Below are 25,000 nucleotides of genomic sequence, written 5' to 3'. Positions count from 1 at the left end.
AGAAAATCACCCGTTTGATCGAGTATGCTAATAAGAAATCTCTACCTCTTATTATAGTGTGTGCTTCCGGAGGAGCACGCATGCAAGAAGGGAGTTTGAGCTTGATGCAAATGGCTAAAATATCTTCTGCTTCATATAATTATCAATCAAATAAAAAGTTATTCTATGTATCAATCCTTACATCTCCTACAACCGGTGGGGTGACAGCCAGTTTTGGTATGTTGGGAGATATCATTATTGCCGAACCCAATGCCTACATTGCATTTGCGGGTAAAAGAGTAATTGAACAAACATTGAATAAGACCGTACCTGATGGTTCCCAAGCGGCTGAGTATTTATTCCATAAGGGCTTATTGGACCCAATCGTACCACGTAATCCTTTAAAAAGTGTTCTGAGTGAGTTATTTCAGCTTCACGGTTTCTTTCCCGTGAATCAAAATTCAATTTCAATCAAGTAGAGCATTCAATTCAGTTATTTTATTTGTGGCGAACAAGTATTTAGTTTATATTTAGTTTATCGGAACCCCCAAGTAAAGTAAAAATAAGAAGAATGTTGTTTTCCTTACGGGCATAAGATCTCTTTGTAGAAAGAATAAGAAGTTTCGGATAATTCCTTTTTTTCCTACAAATCTGTTTTTTTATACCTATATTCATGATTCGTAATCAGGAAGTAGCTATCAACCGTATTATAGATCTAGAATAATTCAAATATAGAAAATTTTAGAATAGAAATCTTGCATATTTCTATATCTACTGAGAACTCACATTTTTACGAGGAATCTCTGTTGGATAGGATTCTAACGAATCCTTTTTGGGGAATTTGTAAGAAACTCTTTCGTTCTTTATTAGAAGATAAGGACAAGAGAAGAAGAATAAGAAAGTGGATTATCATATATATATTTCAGTTATAAAGGTGAATAGGTATACTTAGTTAGTTCTCCATTCCTTGCACTTATTATTCTATACTTATAATAGATATACTTATCATAAGATATCCTTATAAAAGGTACAAATATTAAATCGAGGTATCCATTCTATGACAACTCTCAATTTACCCTCAATTTTTGTGCCTTTAGTGGGCCTAGTATTTCCGGCACTTGCAATGGCTTCTTTATTTCTTCATGTTCAAAAAAACAAGATTGTCTAGATCCGATGGGACAAAATACCATCAATTTATTTCAAGACTTGGACTTGATCATAATACAGATATCTACTTAGTGTAATATGGTACAACCCAACATGCGGCTTCCTCCGAACACAAATGAAAGAGCTCTTATACACGTGGAAACATGATATATGGATCAATGCATTCATTATAGCTATTTTAAAATGGATCAGCAGATGTAGAAAATGGAAACTCAATGTATCTATTTGTGTGTAGATATCCATAGGAGGATCATATGAAGCAGATGCTTTTATATCTAAGCAATTCGATGAATTATTCCTAATAGTTCACATCATATCATAATAGTGCTAGTTGCTGAGAGTTACTTCGGGAACAAAAAAAGAAAAGTCAAATTCATTTGGGTTATTCTCTCAATTCCAATAAAATGCAACTGGATCTAGTATGAACTGGCGATCAGAACGTATATGGATAGAACTTATAACGGGGTCTCGAAAAACAAGTAATTTCTGCTGGGCCTGTATCCTTCTTTTCGGTTCACTAGGATTCTTATTGGTTGGAGCTTCTAGTTATCTTGGTAGGAATCTGATATCCTTATTCCCGTCTCAGCAAATCCTTTTTTTTCCACAAGGGATCGTGATGTCCTTCTATGGGATCGCAGGTCTGTTCATTAGTTCCTATTTGTGGTGCACAATTTCGTGGAATGTAGGTAGTGGTTATGACCGATTCGATAGAAAAGAAGGAATAGTGTGTATTTTTCGTTGGGGATTTCCTGGGCTAAATCGTCGTATCTTTCTTCGATTCCTTATGAGAGATGTCCAGTCGATTAGAATAGAAATTAAAGAGGGTATTTTTCCTCGTCGTGTCCTTTATATGGAAATCAGAGGCCAGGGAGCCATTCCTTTGACTCGGACTGATGAGAATTTGACTCCGCGAGAAATTGAACAAAAAGCTGCTGAATTGGCCTATTTCTTGCGCGTACCAATTGAAGTATTTTGAAATGAACTGAAAAGAATTAATGCTTTATTAGCATTGGGGAAGGAACTAAGGAATCTTCTTTTTTATAGAACTTAACTAAAGCTTTTTCAGAACGCTCATTCGAGCAAAAGCAGATGTATATGGAAGAACCAGAAAACGAACTTATTTTTGCCCACCAAAACTCTTTTTTATGGAAATAAACTCAACTCTTTCATGCTAGTAACAAGTCTAAATGGATTCATCACATATCTTTGAATTGATATGTTAGATACAGATGGATCCTATATTGTATTGTAAATTACCCCTCTTTTATTTTGTCAATCGATGTTTCTTTTTATCCGTTCTTTTCCCGCTTGATGATCAAATTATTGGATCTCTTATAACTATTCTCTTATAACTATAATATAAGATCCAATTTCTCTCGGGTTTTGCCACTCATTTTTGATTTCATCATCCCATCAATATTTTTCATAAATTTCCCCCAATTATTCCCGGGTTATGGTCTGGGTAGCCAGCGAAACTTTTTGAAATAATTGATCTAAGGGGGTTCTTTTGTCTCGAAATCCGAATAATATGAATTACTCGAGGTGGCTCTTTCGGGCATTCACCGAAAGGATGTAATTGTTTCGAATTTGACCAATTGAGAGATCGGAAAACAATATATATTTTTATTTCTTCATTCAGCGCGAACCCTTATTCTAATTCTATATTCTTTCTCGATACAAGGACTAACCAATTAATTACAAATAAAAAAGGGCAGTAGATCCATAGGTTCAATACCTTGTTATAGAACTCATGCTTCATAGAAATATCAGATCGGATAGAGTCGACGAATGAGTTGGTTTCATTAGCAATTCACAGATTCAAAATGCCACAAAAGAAAGCACTCACTACCCTCCCATATCTTGCATCTATAGTATTTTTGCCCTGGTGGATCTCTCTCTCATTTAATAAAAGTCTGGAATCTTGGGTTACGAATTGGTGGAATACTGGGCAATCCGAAACTTTTTTGAATGATATTCAAGAAAAGCATGTTCTAGAAAAATTCATAGAATTAGAGGAACTATCCCTTTTGGACGAAATGATAAAAGAGTACCCGGAGACACATATACAAAAGCTTCATATAGGAATTCATAAAGAAACGATACAATTGATCAAGATGCACAATGAGAGTCATATCCACAGCATTTTGGACTTCTCGACAAATATAATCTATTTCGCTATTCTAAGTGGTTATTCTATTCTGGGTAATGAAGAACTTGTCATTCTTAATTCTTGGGTTCAGGAATTCTTCTATAACTTAAGTGACACAATAAAAGCTTTTTCTATTCTTTTATTAACTGATTTATGTATCGGATTCCACTCGCCCCATGGTTGGGAACTAATGATTGGTTCTATCTCCAAAGATTTTGGGTTTGATCATAACGACCAAATTATATCGGGTCTTGTTTCCACTTTTCCAGTCATTCTAGATACAATTTTGAAATATTGGATCTTCCGTTATTTAAATCGCGTATCTCCGTCACTTGTAGTGATTTATCATTCAATGAATGACTAAAGACTGATCCACCGATATTAATCCAATCATAATGTTTGTTACTTCGTACATAAACAAACCATTAAAAATCTTACTCACTTTTTATATTTCTACCCATCCAGGGATTCTTCCTATATTCCAGTAAAATTATTCCAATACAATAGCAGAATCGTGGACAGGGAACTATACTAGCAACCTACCTAATTTATTGTAGAAATTTTGGGATCAATAATTGGACCATGCAAAATAGAAATACCTTTTCTTGGATAAAGGAACAGATGGCTCGATCCATCTCTGTATCGATCATGATATATGTAATAACTCGGACATCTACTTCATATGCATATCCCATTTTTGCACAGCAGGGTTATGAAAATCCACGAGAAGCAACTGGGCGTATTGTATGTGCCAATTGCCATTTAGCTAATAAGCCCGTAGATATTGAGGTTCCACAAGCGGTACTTCCTGATACTGTATTTGAAGCAGTTGTTAGAATCCCTTATGATATGCAACTGAAGCAAGTTCTTGCTAATGGAAAAAAGGGGGCTTTGAATGTGGGAGCTGTTCTTATTTTACCTGAGGGATTTGAATTAGCTCCTCCCGATCGTATTTCTCCCGAGATGAAAGAAAAGATGGGCAATCTGTCTTTTCAGAGTTATCGCCCCACTAAAAAAAATATTCTTGTGATAGGTCCTGTTCCTGGTCAGAAATATAGTGAAATCACCTTTCCTATCCTTTCCCCGGACCCCGCTACTAAAAAAGACGTTTACTTCTTAAAATATCCTATATATGTAGGCGGGAACAGGGGAAGGGGTCAGATTTATCCCGATGGGAGTAAGAGTAACAATACAGTCTATAATGCTACAGCAGCAGGTATAGTAAGCAAAATCATACGTAAAGAGAAGGGGGGATATGAAATAACCATAGCGGATGCATCGGACGGACACCAAGTGGTTGATTTTATACCTCCAGGACCAGAACTTCTTGTTTCAGAAGGTGAATCCATCAAGCTTGATCAACCACTAACAAGTAATCCCAATGTGGGTGGATTTGGTCAAGGAGACGCAGAAATAGTACTTCAAGATCCATCACGTGTCCAAGGCCTTTTGTTCTTCTTGGCATCTGTTATTCTGGCACAAATATTTTTGGTTCTTAAAAAGAAACAGTTTGAGAAGGTTCAATTGTCTGAAATGAATTTTTAGATCCACGTATTTATCAACATCAAGTTTATAAAAAAAATCAAATTCTTGTTCTTGCTGATCGATGTAATTATGTATGGTCAAAAAAAAAAGCTTTTTTATTTGCTTGCTTTGTTTATACTGTTTTTCTGCGAGATGCCGGGAATTACTTGGATTCCACTGCTAGTATAGTAATAGAATAGTATTCTATTGCGAAGAACACTATTTAACTTGAACTTGACTACCCGTTTTTCAATCCAAATTGGAGTGGTGTGATTATGTCACTATTGGCAAATTTGAAATGCCACGAAATATATCAATAGTTTTCTATGCTATTAGAATAATAGAATCAAATTCGAATAGAAATAGATAATAGACATACGTGGTAGGAGACTATAAAGTAAGGGATAAATGAAAGGAACAACCGATTCTAGGAGGTATTACTCGTCTTCCTAATCTTCGACACAAGAAAAGTAATTTTCCACCTTTTCTTGTGTCGAAAGAATAATGATTCTTGATCTGCTTCGTCAAAGAGTACTATTCCTTTTTTACATTTTTTCTAGGTTTATCGGAACCTCCTTGTTTGGATTTATAAGAAGTGGTGGGCAAGCAAAACAAAAAAGGGGTAGAGTAACTCATTGAGTAAATAGAACTTCTTCAATGAACTTCTAAAAAAAGTAAAAAACAAAAGAAAATTGAAACTTTGATGAGATAATAAATAGAGTAAGATTCTATTAGTATAGAAATGCTTTGGGTGATGTCTCGTCTACAGGTCTACAGGAATCCATATTATGTCATCCAGAAAATGGATTGATTCCTTCTTTCTTCTGATTTTGGACGAATTGATACTATGTAGAACATATATTCTGAATCCAATCAATGGGATTAATTCTTCAAAAACATTATCATAAAAAATGGAATAGCGTGATTTGAAACATCGGAGCAAAAGGCCCATTTTTTATTTCTACGAATAGAATATTATGATTATGTTAACTGGATGAACTTCGAACTTTTATGTTATGGAATGAATCAAAGTCTCGTTGTAAGAGTAAGAACTCAACGGGACCTTACCCCCTTGTCTAATTCGAGGGGTAAGGTCCCGTTGAGTTCTTACTTTCTTTTTCCTGTCTACAACTTAGTTCATATGATTACTATAGGGATGAACCCAATCCGGAATATGAACCGTAAAAGAAAACACCTAGTGAACCGATCACAGGAATACCAGCTACAGTACCTATCAGCCAAAGAGGAATCCTTCCAGTAGTATCGGCCATTTACCCCACTTCCCTCCACATTTCATCAAGTGGTCATGCTAGAGACATAAACAGTCATGGATAATTATGAGATGAGATCCGTCCGAATGGGATAAGAGAATTCCTACTATTCTTTTTCTTTCTCTTAATTGAAGAAATAATTGGAAAATAAAACAGCAAGTACAAAAATGAGTAATAACCCCCAGTAAAGACTGGTACGATTCAATTCAACATTTTGTTCGTTCGGGTTTGATTGTGTCATAGCTCTATAATTCAATTCGGATTAGGTTTATCGTTGGATGAACTGCATTGCTGATATTGACCCCAAAAAAGAAACGGTAGGTACAGCTAGTCCGTGAACAGCCAACCATCGCACTGTAAAAATTGGATAGGTTCGATCTATAGTCATTGGGGCCTCCTAAAAGGATCTACTAAATTCATCGAGTTGTGCCAAAGGATCAAAACGGCCAGTTATTAATGGAATTCCTTGTCGGCTCTCTGTAAAATACTCGTTTGGCCGAGGGCTTCCAAACACATCGTAAGCTAAACCCGTGCTGACGAATAACCAACCCGCAATAAATAGGGAAGGTATAGTAATGCTATGAATGACCCAGTATCGAATACTGGTAATAATATCAGCAAAAGAGCGTTCTCACCGTGCTTCCAGACATGCTGCGCTCCACATATTCTTGTACAGTCAAAGGGGGATCGATTCCGTGAAAGATGGGATCAGTAAATGGAAACCCACTGATCTTGAATCTTTGTGAGATCGTCAATAGTGTACCGAGGGCATCTTTAGAGTATACCGAATCAGTATAGCTATCCTTCTTCTGACACAGCAACGCAATTTCAATCAATATCGAAACCAAAAGAAGTGGTACATAATTGATTTCTTCCTTTCTTGTTCCTTATATATGCGGAACCGTGTGCTATTCAATCGAAAATTTTTCAAATTCCTGTAGTAGTATAAGTATAGGGTTCTTTCCATTACTAACTTTGGACTAGAACCCGAGGATCTGGTAGAGTGTGAGTCCAACGGGTTCTAATAATTCATGAAAGATATTATCATATTCACACAATTCAATTAGATACGAAATCTAGAACCCTGTTGTATATGTATAAAAGAAAAAGGTTTTTGTTCAAATCCTTTCAGTTCAAGAAATCGGTTAGTAGTACAATAAGATTAGTAGATAGTATTCAATGAAAGAAAACAAACAATAGTTGGAACAATCAATATGCGTGATGCAACCGTTGCTGCATTACATCCAAAGGTTCCTTCTTGACTAGCTCCAAGGATAGGACTCCCTAATATGGAAAGACAGCATGTAGAACCTAAAACCAAAAGATAATAGAATTACTAGTCTTAAAATTGAGTTGTACCGAACTAAGGCTTTTATTTCTTCGAGCGATCGTGCGACACTTTTTTCTTAGCAGTCGAGATATTATGTATAATTAATGAGCCTACATGCTTAATCTAATGGGGTAACCACTGAATCTAATGAGGTAAAGCAAAAGGTATTCTAAGGTCCTTTGTTCCAGAATAGAAACTGGATTCTATACAATTAAAAAAGAAAAAATTTTCCAATTTGATTTAATTCCATAGTGATTCAAAGAGAGTTTCATTTATAAATGAAATTCCACTACAAGGTTCTTTTCCTATTACTTTACCCACGAGTTGCTCAATGAATCTGTTGAGTCGAAATCACGGCATGGGTAGATGTCACAGATGATGAATCAATCTTTTTTTTCCACTTCTCTCACTCTATCTTTGTTAGTGACGTCTATAATGATAAATGATAATGAAAGATGAATCAAAAACTTTCAATTGGAACGGATTCTATCAATTGGTATTTTTTCGTATCCTCTTATCTTTCAAAAGCGGAAACTTAGGTAAGTTTTTTATAACCATATGTATAAAAAGAACGTATCTCATTTAGCTCCCTCATGCCTACTATAACTAGTTATTTCGGTTTTCTACTGGCGGCTTCAACTATAACCCCAGCTCTATTTATTGGTCTGAGCAAAATACGACTTATTTGAATTGAATTCTAAATTCATAAAAATAAATGTTTCTGTGAGATTCTAGGCACTCTAGAATGCCTTCCCGCGTCAATTGTAAATTCTTGGTCATTGAGATTCATGGTCGATTCGGATTAATATTTAAAGATAGATATTACCTCTCTTTTTTCTTCCCCTTTCAAACATCAAACAAATCGAAATGATTGAAGTTTTACTATTTGGAATCGTGTTAGGTCTAATTCCTATTACTTTGGCTGGATTATTCGTAACTGCATATTTACAATACAGGCGCGGTGATCAGTTGGATCTTTGATTAAGTAAGATCTCGTTTTTTGATTGACCCCCTTCTTTTTTTAACCCGCAGGAGGTCAAATTCAGATTCAGGTTGCTGTTCAAGTTAGTGAAGTTATTTCATTGAAATTCGACCTAAGAAGAACAGAATCACGCTCTGTAGGATTTGAACCTACGACATCGGGTTTTGGAGACCCACGTTCTGCCGAGCTGAACTAAGAGCGCTTTCTTATCACAATAGATAAGACCGTAAAGAAAAGAAAGAAAAGGATTCTTTTTGTACGCCCAATACACCTTGCATGCAGATAGTATCATAAACTGAAATGAAAGATTGAGTCTATCCAATTTTCATCGATCTCAATGGATCCCCCCGTTATTGCCCATACTTGTTACTGCCCGTAGGAGAAGGAATAGGTAGGGATGACAGGATTTGAACCCGTGACATTTTGTACCCAAAACAAACGCGCTACCAAGCTGCGCTACATCCCTTTCAATTGGTATACAGTGTCATTGTAGAGAATCCCTGTCTTGTTTTCCACATCATTATTTCCCCATTGATATACAATTTCGCTTGCCATTTTTTCTTTTTGGTCTCATATAACATATAATAAAAAATTATATACATATGAAACCCAACATATAAACATATAAATAAATTAATATTTATCGGTAATACTCAGGAAGAAGGGGGCGTCTTTTTCTGTTTTAAGGAAAGGGGAATCTTATCTACCGGGTCGTTGTATATATCCATTGTTGTTAGGGATTCCGCGTACAAATACAAGTGATCCTTAACTACATATGCATCTGATCATATATGTATTACAATTAAAGAAGGAGGATTTTCAATGCGAGATATAAAAACATATCTCTCCGTGGCACCTGTGCTAAGTACTCTATGGTTCGGGTCCTTAGCAGGTCTATTGATAGAGATCAATCATTTATTCCCAGATGCGTTGACATTCCCCTTTTTTTCATTCTAGTTATTGACATGAGAAGGGACGAAGAAGATTAGTGATATAATAAATTATCTCTGACTAATCCTTCTTCCTCTCTTTTCTTTGTTTTCTTCTTTTTTCGGTTTTTTAGGATATGTAAGGGCAGAAAAATAAAGAATCAAAGTGGATTCAACCTCAGTAAAACTCGGGTCAGGCTCAAATTCTACTATTAATAATTAATAGGGGGAGTACGCAAATAGCAATAAATGTAGTTCTAGGGCAACAAAATCATACAAGATACTTAAACGAAATACTGTACTAGGGTTAGAAATAATTAATAGTTAGAAATTGTTGTATCACTTATTATTATTGCTCTATTGATTGCAATGAAATCTTTCATAATTGGATTTCGAGTTAGCAACTTCTATTTTTTTTTTTTTACTTTTTTTCTTCGTTTCGGATCGAAAAGCGAAGCGTTGAGTGAATCCAAAATTCAAAGGAGGTTCATGGCCAAGGGTAAAGAGGTCAGAGTCAGAGTTATTTTGGAATGTACTAGTTGTGTCCGAAACAGTGTTAATAAGGAATCGCCGGGCATTTCCAGATATATTACTCAAAAGAATCGACACAATACACCTAGTCGATTGGAATTGAGAAAATTCTGTCCCTATTGTTACAAGCATACAATTCATGGGGAGATAAAGAAATAGATTGAAGGGGCGTGTGTGTGTGCTACCCTTCGAAGTAACAAGAACAAATTACATATAATATATAGAAACAAATCAAATCCTATTTTGGTCGGATCCCAAATGAATTCGAATTCAGAAATAGGATTTTAGAGATAAGGAATAAACCATGGATAAATCCAAGCGACCTTTTCTTAAATCCAAGCGATCTTTTCGTAGGCGTTTGCCCCCAATTGGATCGGGGGATCGAATTGATTATAGAAACATGAGTTTAATTAGTCGATTTATTAGTGAACAAGGAAAAATATTATCTCGACGAGTGAATAGATTAACCTTGAAACAACAACGATTAATTACTATTGCTATAAAACAAGCTCGTATTTTATCTTTGTTACCTTTTCTTAATAATGAGAAACAATTTGAGAGAACCGAGTCAACCCCTAGAACTACTGGTCCTAGAACCAGAAATAAATAGGCCTACGCCTCAATTGAATCAAAATTGCAATTCGAACCCCAACCCAGGTTGATGTTTTGTTCGAAAAATTAGAGAATCCAGATTGGATTGTCATGTCATAAGAAAACAAAATAGAATCGGGGAATAAAAAGATAAAATCTTTTATTTTTATTATTGAAACGTGTTCGTTCATTTTTACTACTTTATCGTAGTAATTTAGACTCTACCTTCCCGGAGTTCATTCTCCGGGGAACTCCGCTTAAATCATTCTGGTGGATTCCTTCCAATCCCCTTATTTAATGATCTCATTGGAAATCATGTAAAGACAATTCCTATTTGATATAGCTATTTGTGCAAGTATTTTACGATTAAGAAGCAACTGCCTCTTGTGCAGATCGTGTATTAATCGACTATAACTATAGGATACCCTATTCTCACGAATTACTGCATTTATACGAGTGATCCACAAACGACGAAAATCTCTCTTTTGCCTGCCCCTATCTCGATGAGCAGAAACCAAAGCTCTCATTTTCTGTTGAGTAATAGTTCGAGTAAGTCTTGAATGAGCCCCTCGAAAGGTTGATGCAAATAAACGAATTTTTGTTCTACGTCTCCGAGCTATATATCCTCGTCTAATTCTGGTCATTGAATCAAATGAAACTTTGATGAATAACTGATTGATTTCGTTTCTTTCAGTCATTCTTTTTCCCCCTCCTGGTCTATTAATAACAAAACTGATTCTTCCGGTGTATAAAATAAAAATTCCAATGGCTTTTGCTACTATGACCTTCCCAACCACGATTTTTTTTGAAGCATTTCACCTCGAAATAAGAAATTGTATCGATACTCGGTATCCAAAAAATAGTAAAAGTAAATTAAGTCGTAAATGTAAATGAATAAATAGTGGGTTCCATCGTTTCTATGGTTACTTTTTAAACGGTGAGGTCCTTTCTATACACCGGAGCCCCTTCCCTATTTAGTTTTAGTAACTTGTACAGTTCACACTCTTTGGCTCTACCCATAAATTCTACAGTAATAGGTCTTTTCACAATGAGATCTACCCATACAGTAACGGCATTTAATTATGAAGGTTGGTTAGGTAGCTGACCCTGTTAATCCGTTCTTGCAAGAGTGGGAGCATAATTTTTCTGCTTTTTAAATACCATTCCCCGCTTAATGGATAACCATTTGCTACCAATGGGGAATTGCTTCTCATCTCCAATTGAGGTGATTGGATTTCTACCAATGGAAACCATAAATTTTATACACAATAGAGGTCTTTTTTTAGATAGTGAGTGGAACTCTTCCATTCTATCCTATTCATTGGTACTGATCATTGATACTGTCAAAATTGTCTCCTTTCTTTTGTTCCAGTTCATGATCTGAACGAGTCGCACATACACCCTAGTACATGTTCCTCGACGCTGAGGACATCCCCGAAGAGCGGGGGATTTTGTGACATTTCTGATTGGCTGTCTTGTGTTTCTAATAAGTTGTTTAATAGTTGGCATGCTGAATCGTATACAGAATGGGCTGGTTTAGATCGATCCTAACCGGATGATTATGAATTACGTCGATTTCATTGAATATTTTACCCCATTTTACCTCGGTAAGAAGATAAAATATCAAATCACAGTTCATTCAATTATGGTTCGAAATGGAATCACGGATTTACGTGAAATCCTCGGTATTTTCGACCGCTACAAGATCAACAATTCCATGGGCTTGGGCTTCTGTTGCTGACATAAAAACATCCCTTTCCATGTCTTCGGATACAACCCATAAGGGATTGCCCGTTCTTTGTACATAAACCCTTGTGAGGGTTTCGCGGAGTTTCAACAGTTCTTCCGCTTCCAGGACAAATTCTCCTGTTTGTGCCTCATAAAAAGAACTAGCAGGTTGGTGGATCATTACCCTGATGATATAACATAATGAGTGCTTCCCCTATCTCGCCCGATCGTGCGAAGGAAAGAGATAAAGAACAAGAAAAAAAAAATAGAATTGAACAACCGTACAGGCATTTTTTGCGCATTGCATACGGCTCTAGAATGGAATTTACTTTTTCCTTTCATTGAAGAAAGAGAAAACATAGGATCTATCAGACCCAAATCGTTAAATGATCCATTTACCACCCTTCCTTTCGGGAGAGTTAAAAAATACTATGATGGTTCCGTTGCTTTATATATTTATCTCCTTTGTGATTCAGCAATCCCAAAGTTTCTTTTTGATCCGATCATCAAATAAGGAAAAAATGATCGTTTTTTTTTTTTCATTTTAATACTCTTTCGTAACATAAATATTGGAAAGAGACCTCTGGTGTGAAAACAAAAAAGTTTGTGACGCTGAAATGGACCCCCGATAGATAAGATCAAATCGGAAATACCTTTTGTCTCATACTACTCTCTCGATACAGAATCTCATGTTATGAAAAAACAATAATGGTTTGCTCATATCGAACTCGAAGTGCCATGCTATTATTACTTATTATTCATATTCTATATGGCGAAGGCATAGTCTTCTTTTTCTCTCAAATAAAAACTCATTGGCGCCAAGCGTGAGGGAATGCTAGACGTTTGGTAATTTCTCCCCCGACCAGGATGAAAGACCCCATTGAAGCGGCCAATCCCATGCATATTGTATGTACATCTGGTTGCACAAATTGCATAGTATCATACATAGCTATTCCGGGTGTTACCCATCCACCAGGAGAGTTTATAAACAAATAAAGATCCTTGGTATCATCCTCTATAGTAAGATATATCATGAGACCAATAAGTTGATTCGAGATCTCATTATCAACGTTTTGGCCTAAAAAAAGTATTCTTTCTCGATGAAGTCGGTTGATTAGGACAAAATTGTATCCCTTAGGAACCGTACACGCACCTTTGGATGCATACGGTTCAAAAAATAAAAATTGCGAAAAAAAGAATCAATGTGTCAATTCCAGCCCTCTTTATTTATTTTTTTTCATAGCAGGATCTTTCTAACTCCTAACGAATAACGAAGGGGCTTTTTCTTCGATTTTTCAAGAAAGATGAGTTTTTACTCACTTCCCCATAAAAAAGAACTCACTAAACTTATCGAACTAACGTCTCATTGATATATTCTTTCATCGAAATCCAATCCAAATTACGAATTACGATGTTATTTTCTTGTTCCTGAATGGGCCTCTTCAATTCTTTTAGGTTTATGCTCTACTCCGGGTAAAGATCTACCCGATCTCGATTTGCACATATAGGACAAATGATCCCAATACCACTTCTTTTGTTTGCTAAGACTTCTTTTTTTTTTCAATTCATTTCATGTCTTCCGCCAAATATTCGATGTAGTCATCATATTATTCCATTGATTGATTGGCAGTTTGAGATCGCTCATATGGTATAATATAAATAGGAATCATTAATCATTTATGATACAAATTTATGATACAAATGGGAATCATACATATTTTACCAATTGGGTATTTTCTGAACGGAGCCTGGATACTTCATTTTATTGGTCCAACCAAGCCAACCATAAATTCTTCTAACATAAATTCTTATAATTGAAAATATTAATATTGATCCCCCAAATAAATTGCTCTAATTGCACTTCACGCTCCAAATTATTGATGGTTCAATCAATCAATCTTGGGTGAAACAGAGGATATCTCGATCGGGGGAGAAAACGGGGAAATCCCATATGACCCAATATGTCTGACAAGTCGCACTATACGTCAACCCAAACTGAATCTTCCTCTCCAGGAATCCGAAAAGGTACTTTTGGAACACCAATAGGCATTAAATGAAAGAAAAAGGGATTAAGTACTATATTTCACTTTGATGTGGAAACGTAACAATGGGTTTTTATTGTTTTCATAATATTGCTGTTTTTCGGATTTTATCCATAGATTGGAAAGTTCATCGAAGAAGACGGAATGAATAAAGAAAAATTCTTATGATATGATATGAATGGGCTGGGCTGTTCGAATGATGAACAAGTATCTATGCATTCGCTCATAGAAAATGGGACCAATCCCCCATTGCGTATTGGTACTTATTGGGTATAGAATAGATTTGCTTCTCTTTCTTCCTACGAACAGAATTGTTCCCTTATTACCAAGGGAATGGAATAAATATTCACCCTTGCTCCGAGATAATCCATTGAAAAGGGGAAGTCCATAGCATAAGCATAGTCTTTTCCAATGCGATAAAGTTACATAGTGTCTATTTTTCTTTGATAAAGGGGTATTTCCATGGGTTTGCCTTGGTATCGTGTTCATACCGTTGTATTGAATGATCCCGGCCGGTTGCTTGCTGTCCATATAATGCATACAGCTCTAGTTTCTGGTTGGGCCGGTTCGATGGCCCTATATGAATTAGCAGTTTTTGATCCTTCTGACCCCGTTCTTGATCCAATGTGGAGACAAGGTATGTTCGTTATACCCTTCATGACTCGTTTAGGAATAACCAATTCGTGGGGCGGTTGGAGTATCACAGGAGGGACTATAACAAATCCAGGTATTTGGAGTTACGAAGGTGTGGCCGGGGCACATATTGTGTTTTCTGGCTTGTGCTTCTTGGCCGCTATCTGGCATTGGGTGTATTGGGATCTAGAAATATTCTCTGATGAACGTACAGGAAAACCATCTTTGGATTTGCCCAAGATCTTTGGAATTCATTTATTTCTCTCAGGGGTAGCTTGCTTTGGGTTTGGCGCATTTCATGTAACAGGCTTGTACGGTCCTGGAATATGGGTGTCCGATCCTTATGGACTAACTGGAAAAGTACAATCTGTAAATCCAGCGTGGGGCGTAGAGGGTTTTGATCCTTTTGTTCCGGGAGGAATAGCCTCTCATCATATTGCAGCAGGGACATTGGGCATATTAGCGGGACTCTTCCATCTTAGTGTCCGCCCGCCCCAACGTCTATACAAAGGATTACGTATGGGTAATATTGAAACTGTCCTTTCCAGTAGTATCGCTGCTGTCTTTTTTGCAGCTTTTGTTGTTGCTGGAACTATGTGGTATGGTTCAGCAACGACCCCGATCGAATTATTTGGTCCCACTCGTTATCAATGGGATCAAGGATACTTCCAGCAAGAAATATATCGAAGGGTTGGCGCCGGACTAGCCGAAAATCAGAGTTTATCAGAAGCTTGGTCTAAAATTCCCGAAAAATTAGCTTTTTATGATTACATCGGCAATAATCCAGCAAAAGGGGGATTATTCAGAGCGGGTTCAATGGACAGCGGGGATGGAATAGCTGTTGGATGGTTAGGACATCCTATCTTTAGAGATAAAGAGGGCCGTGAGCTCTTTGTACGTCGTATGCCTACTTTTTTTGAAACATTTCCAGTAGTTTTGGTAGACGGAGACGGAATTGTGAGAGCCGATGTTCCTTTTAGAAGGGCAGAATCAAAGTATAGTGTCGAACAAGTAGGTGTAACTGTTGAGTTCTATGGCGGCGAACTCAATGGAGTCACTTATAGTGATCCTGCTACTGTGAAAAAATACGCTAGACGTGCTCAATTGGGTGAAATTTTTGAATTAGATCGTGCTACTTTGAAATCCGATGGTGTTTTTCGTAGCAGTCCAAGGGGTTGGTTCACTTTTGGGCATGCTTCATTTGCTTTGCTCTTCTTTTTCGGACACATTTGGCATGGTGCTAGAACCTTGTTCAGAGATGTTTTTGCTGGTATTGACCCAGATTTGGATGCTCAAGTGGAATTTGGAGCATTCCAAAAACTTGGAGATCCAACTACAAGGAGACAGGTAGTCTGAGACAACATTGCTCTGGTATCTTTCGACTCTATTTTATTTTTGTGATTTGTGAATAGGGTACCCGAGAAATCTTGATTTGAATCACCGTCTTTTCTTTGACTCTTGTCCTTTCTTTATCTTATCTGGGAACTAATCCCAAATGAACAGGTGTGGAAGCTATAATTGTAAACCACGATCGAATCTATGGAAGCATTAGTTTATACATTTCTCTTAGTCTCGACTCTAGGGATCATTTTTTTCGCTATCTTTTTTCGAGAACCACCTAAGGTTCCCACTAAAAACGTGAAATGATTTTTTATTATCTCAATTGAAGTAATGAGCCTCCCTATAGGGAGGCTCATTACTTCAACTAGTCCCCGTGTTCCTCGAATGGATCCCTTAGTTGTTGAGAGGGTTGCCCAAAAGCGGTATATAAGGCGTACCCGGTAAAACTTACAAGTGAACCAGATATAAAGATGGCGACTAGGGTTGCTGTTTCCATTATTATATAATTTCAAGACCACAATGGATCTATGATAAGATCGTTTATTTACAACGGAATGGTATACAAAGTCAACAGATATCAACCAATGCAATAGTATTTATGGCTACACAAACTGTTGAGGGTAGTTCTAGATCTGGTCCAAGACAAACAACGGTAGGGGCTTTATTGAAACCATTGAATTCGGAATATGGTAAAGTAGCTCCTGGATGGGGAACTACCCCTTTGATGGGTGTCGCAATGGCTTTATTTGCGGTATTCCTATGTATTATTTTGGAAATTTATAATTCTTCCGTTTTACTGGACGGAATTTCAATGAATTAGGCCCATAAGAACCATGAAGTCCTGGTTTTTCAATCAAAAATGAATTACTTAGGACTCGTATTTCTAGGGCATTCTGGTAGTTCGACCGTGGAATTCCTTTGTTTCGGTATTTCCGGAATATGAGTGTGTGACTTGTTATAATTGATCCTATTGATAGTACAGAGAATGGGTCTGTCATCTCGATAGAGATGGTTCTACCTCGTCGGATATTCATTCGAATATCTGGAGCACGGAATCCGTGGAATAGATCAAGAAATATTTGCACTATGATTCATACCTACTATTCAGACCTCGCGACCGGACTCAAAAAACAAAGAGTTATAATTCTAAATCGAAGGTTTTTTCTTTGTTCAAAATATAAGCATAAGCGGGATTTTGAACAAAGGACAAATGTTTCTCTGGATTTTTAGTCATTACATCTATTCATTGAATAAGTGATGATCAAACGGTTCTTACTCAGAGAACCTTTGGGCTGGGCTTGGGGGCTCTATTGAATCATCGTGGTTCTAGTATGAATCTGAGGTTTCAATCGATTCATAGGGTCTCAACAAGAGAATTCCTATCATATCAATAATAAAAAAAGTAAATCTACATTACACACAAAGAAAAACAAAATACCAAATCAAAATAAATAAAAAATAGGGAAAGAGAAGATTCAAGAGGCCTGTAACGATCAAGATAAAGACGAATGAGCCGACTTGAGATTTTGGCATTATCATCACAAAGAAGAACTTCAGGGTTTTTGGCCCTTTGTATCTTCAGAGAGAAGGTTGAATCGGGGATAAGAAGTTTCAAACTTTCTATTACATATCCGTTGCAACCAGTATTTGGGTGTTTCCGCTTGAGCTGTACGAGATGAAATTCTCATATACGGTTCTAAGAGGGGGAGTCCCCTTGGTTTACCTATCTCAATAAAGTATATGATTGGTTCGAAGAGCGTCTCGAGATTCAGGCGATTGCAGATGATATAACTAGTAAATATGTTCCCCCTCATGTCAACATATTTTATTGTCTAGGAGGGATTACGCTTACTTGTTTTTTAGTACAAGTAGCTACGGGGTTTGCTATGACTTTTTACTACCGTCCGACCGTTACCGAGGCTTTTGCCTCGGTTCAATATATAATGACTGAAGCTAACTTTGGTTGGTTAATACGATCAGTTCATCGATGGTCGGCAAGTATGATGGTCTTAATGATGATCCTGCACGTATTTCGTGTGTATCTCACCGGTGGATTTAAAAAACCTCGCGAATTGACTTGGGTTACGGGTGTGGTTCTGGCTGTATTGACCGCATCTTTTGGTGTAACTGGTTATTCCTTACCTCGGGACCAAATTGGTTATTGGGCAGTAAAAATCGTGACAGGCGTACCTGACGCTATTCCTGTAATAGGATCACCCTTGGTCGAGTTATTACGCGGAAGTGCTAGTGTGGGTCAATCTACCTTGACTCGTTTTTATAGTTTACACACTTTTGTATTACCTCTGCTTACTGCCGTATTTATGTTAATGCATTTCCCAATGATACGCAAGCAAGGTATTTCTGGTCCTTTATAGAGAAGACAGATCATAGATATTTGTAATCAATCATATATCATTTTGGGGAGGAACAATAGTATTTCATTGCTAGAAATATGGATTATAAAAAAAAAAAAAATAAGACATTTATTTGGATATTTACCTTCAACTTCGCAATATTATATTATTTATTTGATATGAATAGTTGAAGTGGATTCTCCGAAGAGAAAATGGATTATGGGAGTGTGTGACTTGAACTATTGATTGGCCCGTGCAGATATATGATTTTATCCGCCACATTGGAATTTACAACCAAATGTGTCTCTGTTCCAACCACCACGTAAGCCCCATACCGAGGATAGGCTGGTTCGCTCGAGGAGAATTTTTTCTATGATCAGAGCCGAATCATGTCGTGCATCAACAGGCTCCGTAAGATCCAGTAGAATAAGTGATGTGGCAAGATCCAGATTATGTTCTATCTATTCCACTTACTTAATAGTATGGAAATGCATTCATTTCCTTTGCATCGATTACGATCTATGATACTATCGGAGTGAAACAAGGGATCTAAAGAAGAATAGAGGCTAGACTATATTAGTAACAAGTAAATCCTTTGTATGTTGTATGTAAGAAGACTCGAGAGATGTTGGGGCGAAACACAATCGCAAGGTATGAGACGACCCAAAATGCATTTGATCATGATCAAATTTGTAAGCCTACTTGGGTATTGAGCATTTACCTGTAAGAACTAAATTCTTTGCAATGCGTAGTTGCAACTCCGGAAAATTGTATCCGGTAAATCTTTTCTTACATAGAGTCATATATGTGTGGGTATGGCTGACATATAGATTTTCTATGGATCTATTTGATTCCTGTGATTCTTGCTCGAGCCGGATGATGAAAAATTATCATGTCCGGTTCCTTCGGGGGATGGATCCATACGAATTCGCCTATCCCAATAACAAAGAAACCTGACTTGAATGATCCTGTATTAAGAGCTAAATTGGCGAAAGGAATGGGTCATAATTATTATGGAGAACCCGCATGGCCCAACGATCTTTTATATATTTTTCCAGTAGTAATTCTAGGTACTATTGCATGTAATGTAGGTTTAGCAGTTCTAGAACCGTCAATGATTGGCGAACCTGCGGATCCATTTGCAACTCCTTTGGAAATATTACCCGAATGGTATTTCTTTCCCGTATTTCAAATACTCCGTACAGTACCAAATAAGTTATTGGGGGTTCTTTTAATGGTTTCAGTACCAGCGGGATTATTGACAGTACCCTTTTTGGAGAATGTTAATAAATTCCAAAACCCATTTCGTCGTCCAGTAGCTACAACCGTCTTTTTGATTGGTACCGCAGTAGCCCTTTGGTTGGGTATTGGAGCAACATTACATATTGATAAATCTCTAACTTTAGGTCTTTTTCAAATTAACTCAACCGTGAAATAGAAATAAAAAACCACGACGTATGTATCTAGGGAGGATTCACTTTGAAGCGACTATTCCCTAGATACATCTATTCAATGGAATTCTAGATCTATCCCGAATATACGGATCGTGCTGAAGATTCAAAACCAATTTCATTTTCTTCTTTTTTTATAAAAAAAAGAAGAAATCATTCCAATGTATTTAAAAATGAAAACTGATTCTTCGGTAAATTAATTGCGAAATGCTTTTGTAGAATGTCTAATATCTGTTTTACCTCTTCTATGCGAAAATGCTCAATTTTCATAAGATCTTCTTGACTCTTATTCAAAAGGTCCAATAATGTATATATATTGGACCTTTTGAGGCAATTATAGATCCTGGGAGGCAATTCTGATTGGTCAATAAAAATACATTTCAATGCTATTTCTTTTTTGTTTTTCCTTAGTTTATCCAATCTATCATGAAAGGTAAAAAAGGGTATAGTAACCCTGTTTTGATTGTCCTCTAAATGTATGTCCTGCTCTTCCGCATGTAGAAAAGGTATAAATAAATCAATCAAATTACGGGAGGCTTCGTGAAGTGCTTCTTTAGGAGTTAAACTTCCATTCGTCCAGATTTCTAGAAAAAGTATTTCTTGTTTTTCATTTCCATTCCCATAAGAATGAATACTATGATTCGCATTTCGAACAGGCATGAATACAGCATCTATAGGAAAACTTTCACCTTGGGCGTTATTTGGTGTTTTCATACGATATCCGCGATTCCTTTCGATTTGTAATCCAATACACAAATCGATAGGTTCCGTTAGGCTAGCTATATGCTGTGTAGTATCAACGATTTCCACAGAAGGCGGTGAGATGATGTCTTGAGCAGTTACGTATCCAGGACCCTTGACGCAAATGGATGCGTCGTGAGTTCCATACAGATTACTTCTCAATACAATTTCTTTCAAATTCATTAAAATTTCATGTACGGATTCTTCAATACCTACTATGGTAGAATATTCATGTGGTATCTTCTCAGATTTTGCACGTGTGATACATGTTCCTTCTATTTCTCCAAGCAAAGCCCTTCGCATCGCGATGCCTATTGTATCGGCTTGACCTCTCATAAGCGGAGACAGAATAAAACGGCCATAATAAAGGCGCTTACTGTCTGCTCTTGATTCAACACACTTCCACTGTAGTGTCCGAGTAGATACTGCTACTTCCTCTCGAAGCATAGTTATTTGATCAGATCATTGAATCATTTATTTCTCTTGAAATCTGTTCAATTCTTATTTCTACACACGTCTTTTTTTAGGGGGTCTACATCCATTATGTGGCATAGGGGTTACGTCCCGTACAAAACTTAAGAGTATACCACTTCTACGAATGGCTCGTAATGCTGCATCTCTTCCGAGACCAGGACCTTTTATCATGACTTCTGCTCGTTGCATACCCTGATCTACTACTGTACGAATAGCATTTCCTGCCGCGGTTTGAGCAGCAAACGGTGTCCCTCTTCTTGTGCCCCTGAATCCACACGTCCCGGCGGAGGACCAAGAAACTACCCGACCCCGTACATCTGTAACCGTTACAATGGTATTGTTGAAACTTGCTTGAACATGAATAACACCTTTTGGTATTCTACGTCCATTCTTACGTGAACCAATACGCCCATTCCTACGTGAACCACCTCTTGGTATAGGTTTTGCCATATTTTATCATCTCATAAATATGAGTCAGAGATATACGGATATATCCATTTCAGGTTAAAACAGATCCTTTATTTAATTTGTACATTTGGTCCTTTAGCGAGTTCCTTTTTTAAAAGGATTATCCTTGTCTCTGTTTATGTCTCGGGTTGGAACAAATTACTATAATTCGTCCCCGCCTACGGATCAGTCGACATTTTTCACAAATTTTACGAACGGAGGCCCTTATTTTCATATTTGTCATTCCTTACCTTAATTCCGAATCTACTCCTTGGAAGAAAATAAGTCTCTTGAAATTTTGAACCTCGAGTTGTATCCCCACGAAAGTCATGTTGAAAAAGACACCTAATCATTCGAATCTTTGTTGCGGAGTCTATAAATTATACGTCCCCGGGTTGAATCATAACGACTTACTTCGATTTTGACTCTATCTCCTGGTAGTATCCGTATAAAACTACGTCGGATCTTTCCTGAGACATAACCTAGAATCAGATCTTCATTATCTAAACGAACCCGGAACATACCATTGGGAAGTGATTCAGTAATTAAACCTTCATGAGTCAATTTTTGTTCTTTCATTCCAGGTAACCCCCTTGAAGTATCAACTAATGGAGGAGGAGTGATATTAGACAACCAGCCCTTCCTCTTTTTTTTTATTTATTTTTTTTCACAAATAGGAAGTTACCGAGTCAATTCGGATACTAGAAGGGTCACCATATATAACACAAAATTTCTCCTCCGATTCCTTCTAGTCGAGCCTCTCGGTCTGTCATTATACCTCGAGAAGTAGAAAGAATTACAATCCCCATTCCTCCTAAAATCCTAGGGATTCGTTGATAGTTAGAATAGATTCGTAGACCGGGCCGGCTGATACGTTTTAAAATAGTTCTATATGGTCCTTTTCTATTTCTTCTATGTCGCAGGGTTGAAACCAAAAAATATTTGTTGCTTTCTCGATGTTTTCTCACGTTTTCGATAAAGCCTTCTCGTAGAAGTATTTTCACAATGCTTTCGGTGATATTAGTAGATGCTATTCGAACCGTTCCTTTTTTATCCATGTCAGCATTTCGTATAGAAGTTATTATGTCGGCAATAGTGTCCCTACCCATGATGAACTATAATTATCGGTGCCCTCCGAGTTTTGATATAATCAACATGCTCTTTTTTTTTTTTTATGAATTCTTAAGGGATATACGTGATACACAATCTACTAAATTAATTTAATCTATTTCCGAGACCTACTATATTATGGTCTCGTCTATTAGTATTTATAATACCTCGGGGGCTAATGAGACTATTTTAGTAAAATTCAACTGTCTCAATTCCCGAGCTATCGCACCAAAAAACTCGAGTTCCTTTTGGATTTCCTTCTTGATCAATGACAACTGCAGCATTGTCATCATATCGTATTATCATACCGTTGTCACGTTTAAGTTCTTTACATGTACGTACAATTACAGCTCTGATCACCTCTGATCTTTCTAGAGGCATATTGGGCACTGCTTCTTTGATTACAGCAACAATAACGTCACCAATATGAGCATAACGGCGATTACTAGCTCCTATGATTCGAATACACATCAATTCTCGAGCCCCGCTGTTGTCCGCTACATTTAAATGGGTCTGAGGTTGAATCATATCATTTTTTTTTTATCTTTTCTTTCAATGCAAAGAAAGGGCAAAGGAAAAAAAGAAATATTGTTTGTCCAGAAACAAAAATCTGCGGTTGTTTTTTATCACAAAAACCCCTTTCCTTTGGTTGCACATCCCTATTCCGCAATAAGGAATTGGGTTCGTATAGGCATTTTGGACGCAGCGATTGAAATAGCTTCTCTGGCTACAATTTCTGATACTCCACCCATTTCATAAAGTATTCGACCCGGTTTAACGACCGATACCCAATATTCGGGAGATCCTTTCCCCGAACCCATACGCGTTTCCGTAGGTCTTACTGTAACAGGCTTGTCTGGAAATAGACGTACCCATATTTTTCCACCACGACGCGCATATCGTGTCATTGCTCGTCTCCCTGCTTCTATTTGTCTAGATGTGATCCAAGCGGGTTCAAGTGCCTGAAGAGCATATCTACCGAAAACTAATATGATTGCCTCGATAAGATATTCCCTTCATTCTTCCTCTATGTTGTTTACGGAATCTGGTTCTTTTGGGGTTATAGTTGATGGTTGTTTCTCAATGCCATCTCTACTGCAGAACCGGACATGAGAGTTTCTTCTCATCCAGCTCCTCGCGAATGAAACGATTCATTACTATTACAAATATGTAGTGAATTAATAATACACTGAATCATGGGATTTTTTGAGATCGAATCTGTCACGTAAAAATTTTAATGTCTTGGATTTATATACAACTAGACATATATTTTTATGAAAATCGATTTTTTAGAACTATAACGAATCTTTATTTTGACCCTTATTGAATCCCTCAAAACTTAGCAATCCAATAAGGCTTTCGCGGGCGAATATGGACTCTTTCAATATCTCTTTCATACGTAGGGTCAGGTCAGCCCATGACCTCTAAATGAATTGATTCCTGGTTCTTTCCGCCATCCCACCCAATGAATCATTAGGATTCGTTTTCAATAGAATCTTCTGCAGTCACAGGTTCCGTCGTTCCCATCACTTCTTGATTAATGGCTAGGCCTGAACTCTGCAATGGAGCTCCTAATTAAATTTGTTATTCCTGAGTCAATCTACTCAGTCTTTATTGACTCGATGCTCTTTATTATTTTTCCTATGAACCGGATTCATTTAATTATGTAATTATAATTATGGCCGAATCCAATCCATAGTGATGCTTTATTACACTGCCTTTGTATGAGATAATTCATAGACCATACATATTGGAATCATATATCATTGATATTCTCTTTCTCTCTTTCTCTCACCCTTCCATTTATCCACATCCTTTTCTTTTTTTTTTTCGCTTAACAACCCATAATCAGATTTATTTTTATTTTATGTAAAAAGATTTCAGTTGCTCCAACGATATGATCGATACATCATATAGTGACTGCTTCTTTGGATCCAGATAATACGAAGAAATGAGCTGGTTATTAGTTCATAGGGCTGTCCGTTGTTTTTTAATCTTAACCTAAACCTAAATAAAAACCGACGAGTCACACACTAAGCATAGCAATTATACCAAAAAAGGGTCAATCGAATTTTTATTCAACCCTATAGAATTAAAAGAATAGAATTAAGAATTATAAGAATTGGAATTGATCATTGTTGATTGAATGGAAAAAGAATGAAAGAGTTTGTCATTTTTTTTGGTCCACCGCTGGATAGAACGGAAAGTCAAAGTAAAAGAAGGGAC

The 25,000-nt window shown here is 36.9% G+C and overlaps 1 protein-coding gene, 1 long non-coding RNA gene and 2 other non-coding genes across 5 annotated transcripts; 1 reads left to right on the top strand and 3 right to left on the bottom strand.

Moving 5' to 3' along the window:
- Window positions 1-8,530: 8,530 nt before the first annotated feature.
- Window positions 8,531-8,604, bottom strand: TRNAW-CCA (transfer RNA tryptophan (anticodon CCA)). Its single transcript has one exon. It is a non-coding gene; the product is annotated as a tRNA-Trp (tRNA).
- A 190-nt stretch (window positions 8,605-8,794) lies between these two features.
- Window positions 8,795-8,868, bottom strand: TRNAP-UGG (transfer RNA proline (anticodon UGG)). The gene has a single exon. It is a non-coding gene; the product is annotated as a tRNA-Pro (tRNA).
- Window positions 8,869-14,403: 5,535 nt separating this feature from the next.
- On the top strand, window positions 14,404-18,778 carry LOC147554633 (photosystem II CP47 reaction center protein). Of its 2 annotated transcripts, none has more exons than XM_086664653.1 (2): window positions 14,404-17,142; window positions 17,931-18,778. In XM_086664653.1, the coding sequence occupies exon 1, from the start codon at window positions 14,686-14,688 to the stop codon at window positions 16,210-16,212; it is 1,527 nt and encodes a 508-aa protein (XP_086520779.1). In that variant the 5' UTR covers window positions 14,404-14,685; the 3' UTR covers window positions 16,213-17,142; window positions 17,931-18,778. The 2 variants fall into 2 exon arrangements, with proteins under 2 accessions (XP_086520779.1, XP_086520778.1); XM_086664652.1 differs by lacking the exon at window positions 17,931-18,778 and having other exon boundaries at window positions 14,404-16,514; window positions 16,557-17,332.
- Window positions 16,026-18,676, bottom strand: LOC147554634 (uncharacterized). The gene is made up of 2 exons (XR_015235714.1): window positions 16,557-18,676; window positions 16,026-16,514 (listed from the first exon to the last, which is right to left on the bottom strand). It is a non-coding gene; the product is annotated as an uncharacterized LOC147554634 (long non-coding RNA).
- Window positions 18,779-25,000: the final 6,222 nt, after the last annotated feature.

This window comes from Eschscholzia californica, unplaced genomic scaffold, assembly GCF_041429995.1.
Source record: "Eschscholzia californica isolate CP2 unplaced genomic scaffold, dmEscCali1.0.p SCAF_210, whole genome shotgun sequence".
Lineage (NCBI taxonomy): Eukaryota > Viridiplantae > Streptophyta > Magnoliopsida > Ranunculales > Papaveraceae > Eschscholzia > Eschscholzia californica.
Note: the sequence above shows the minus strand (reverse complement) of the source record. Positions and strands in the feature narration are given on the sequence as shown.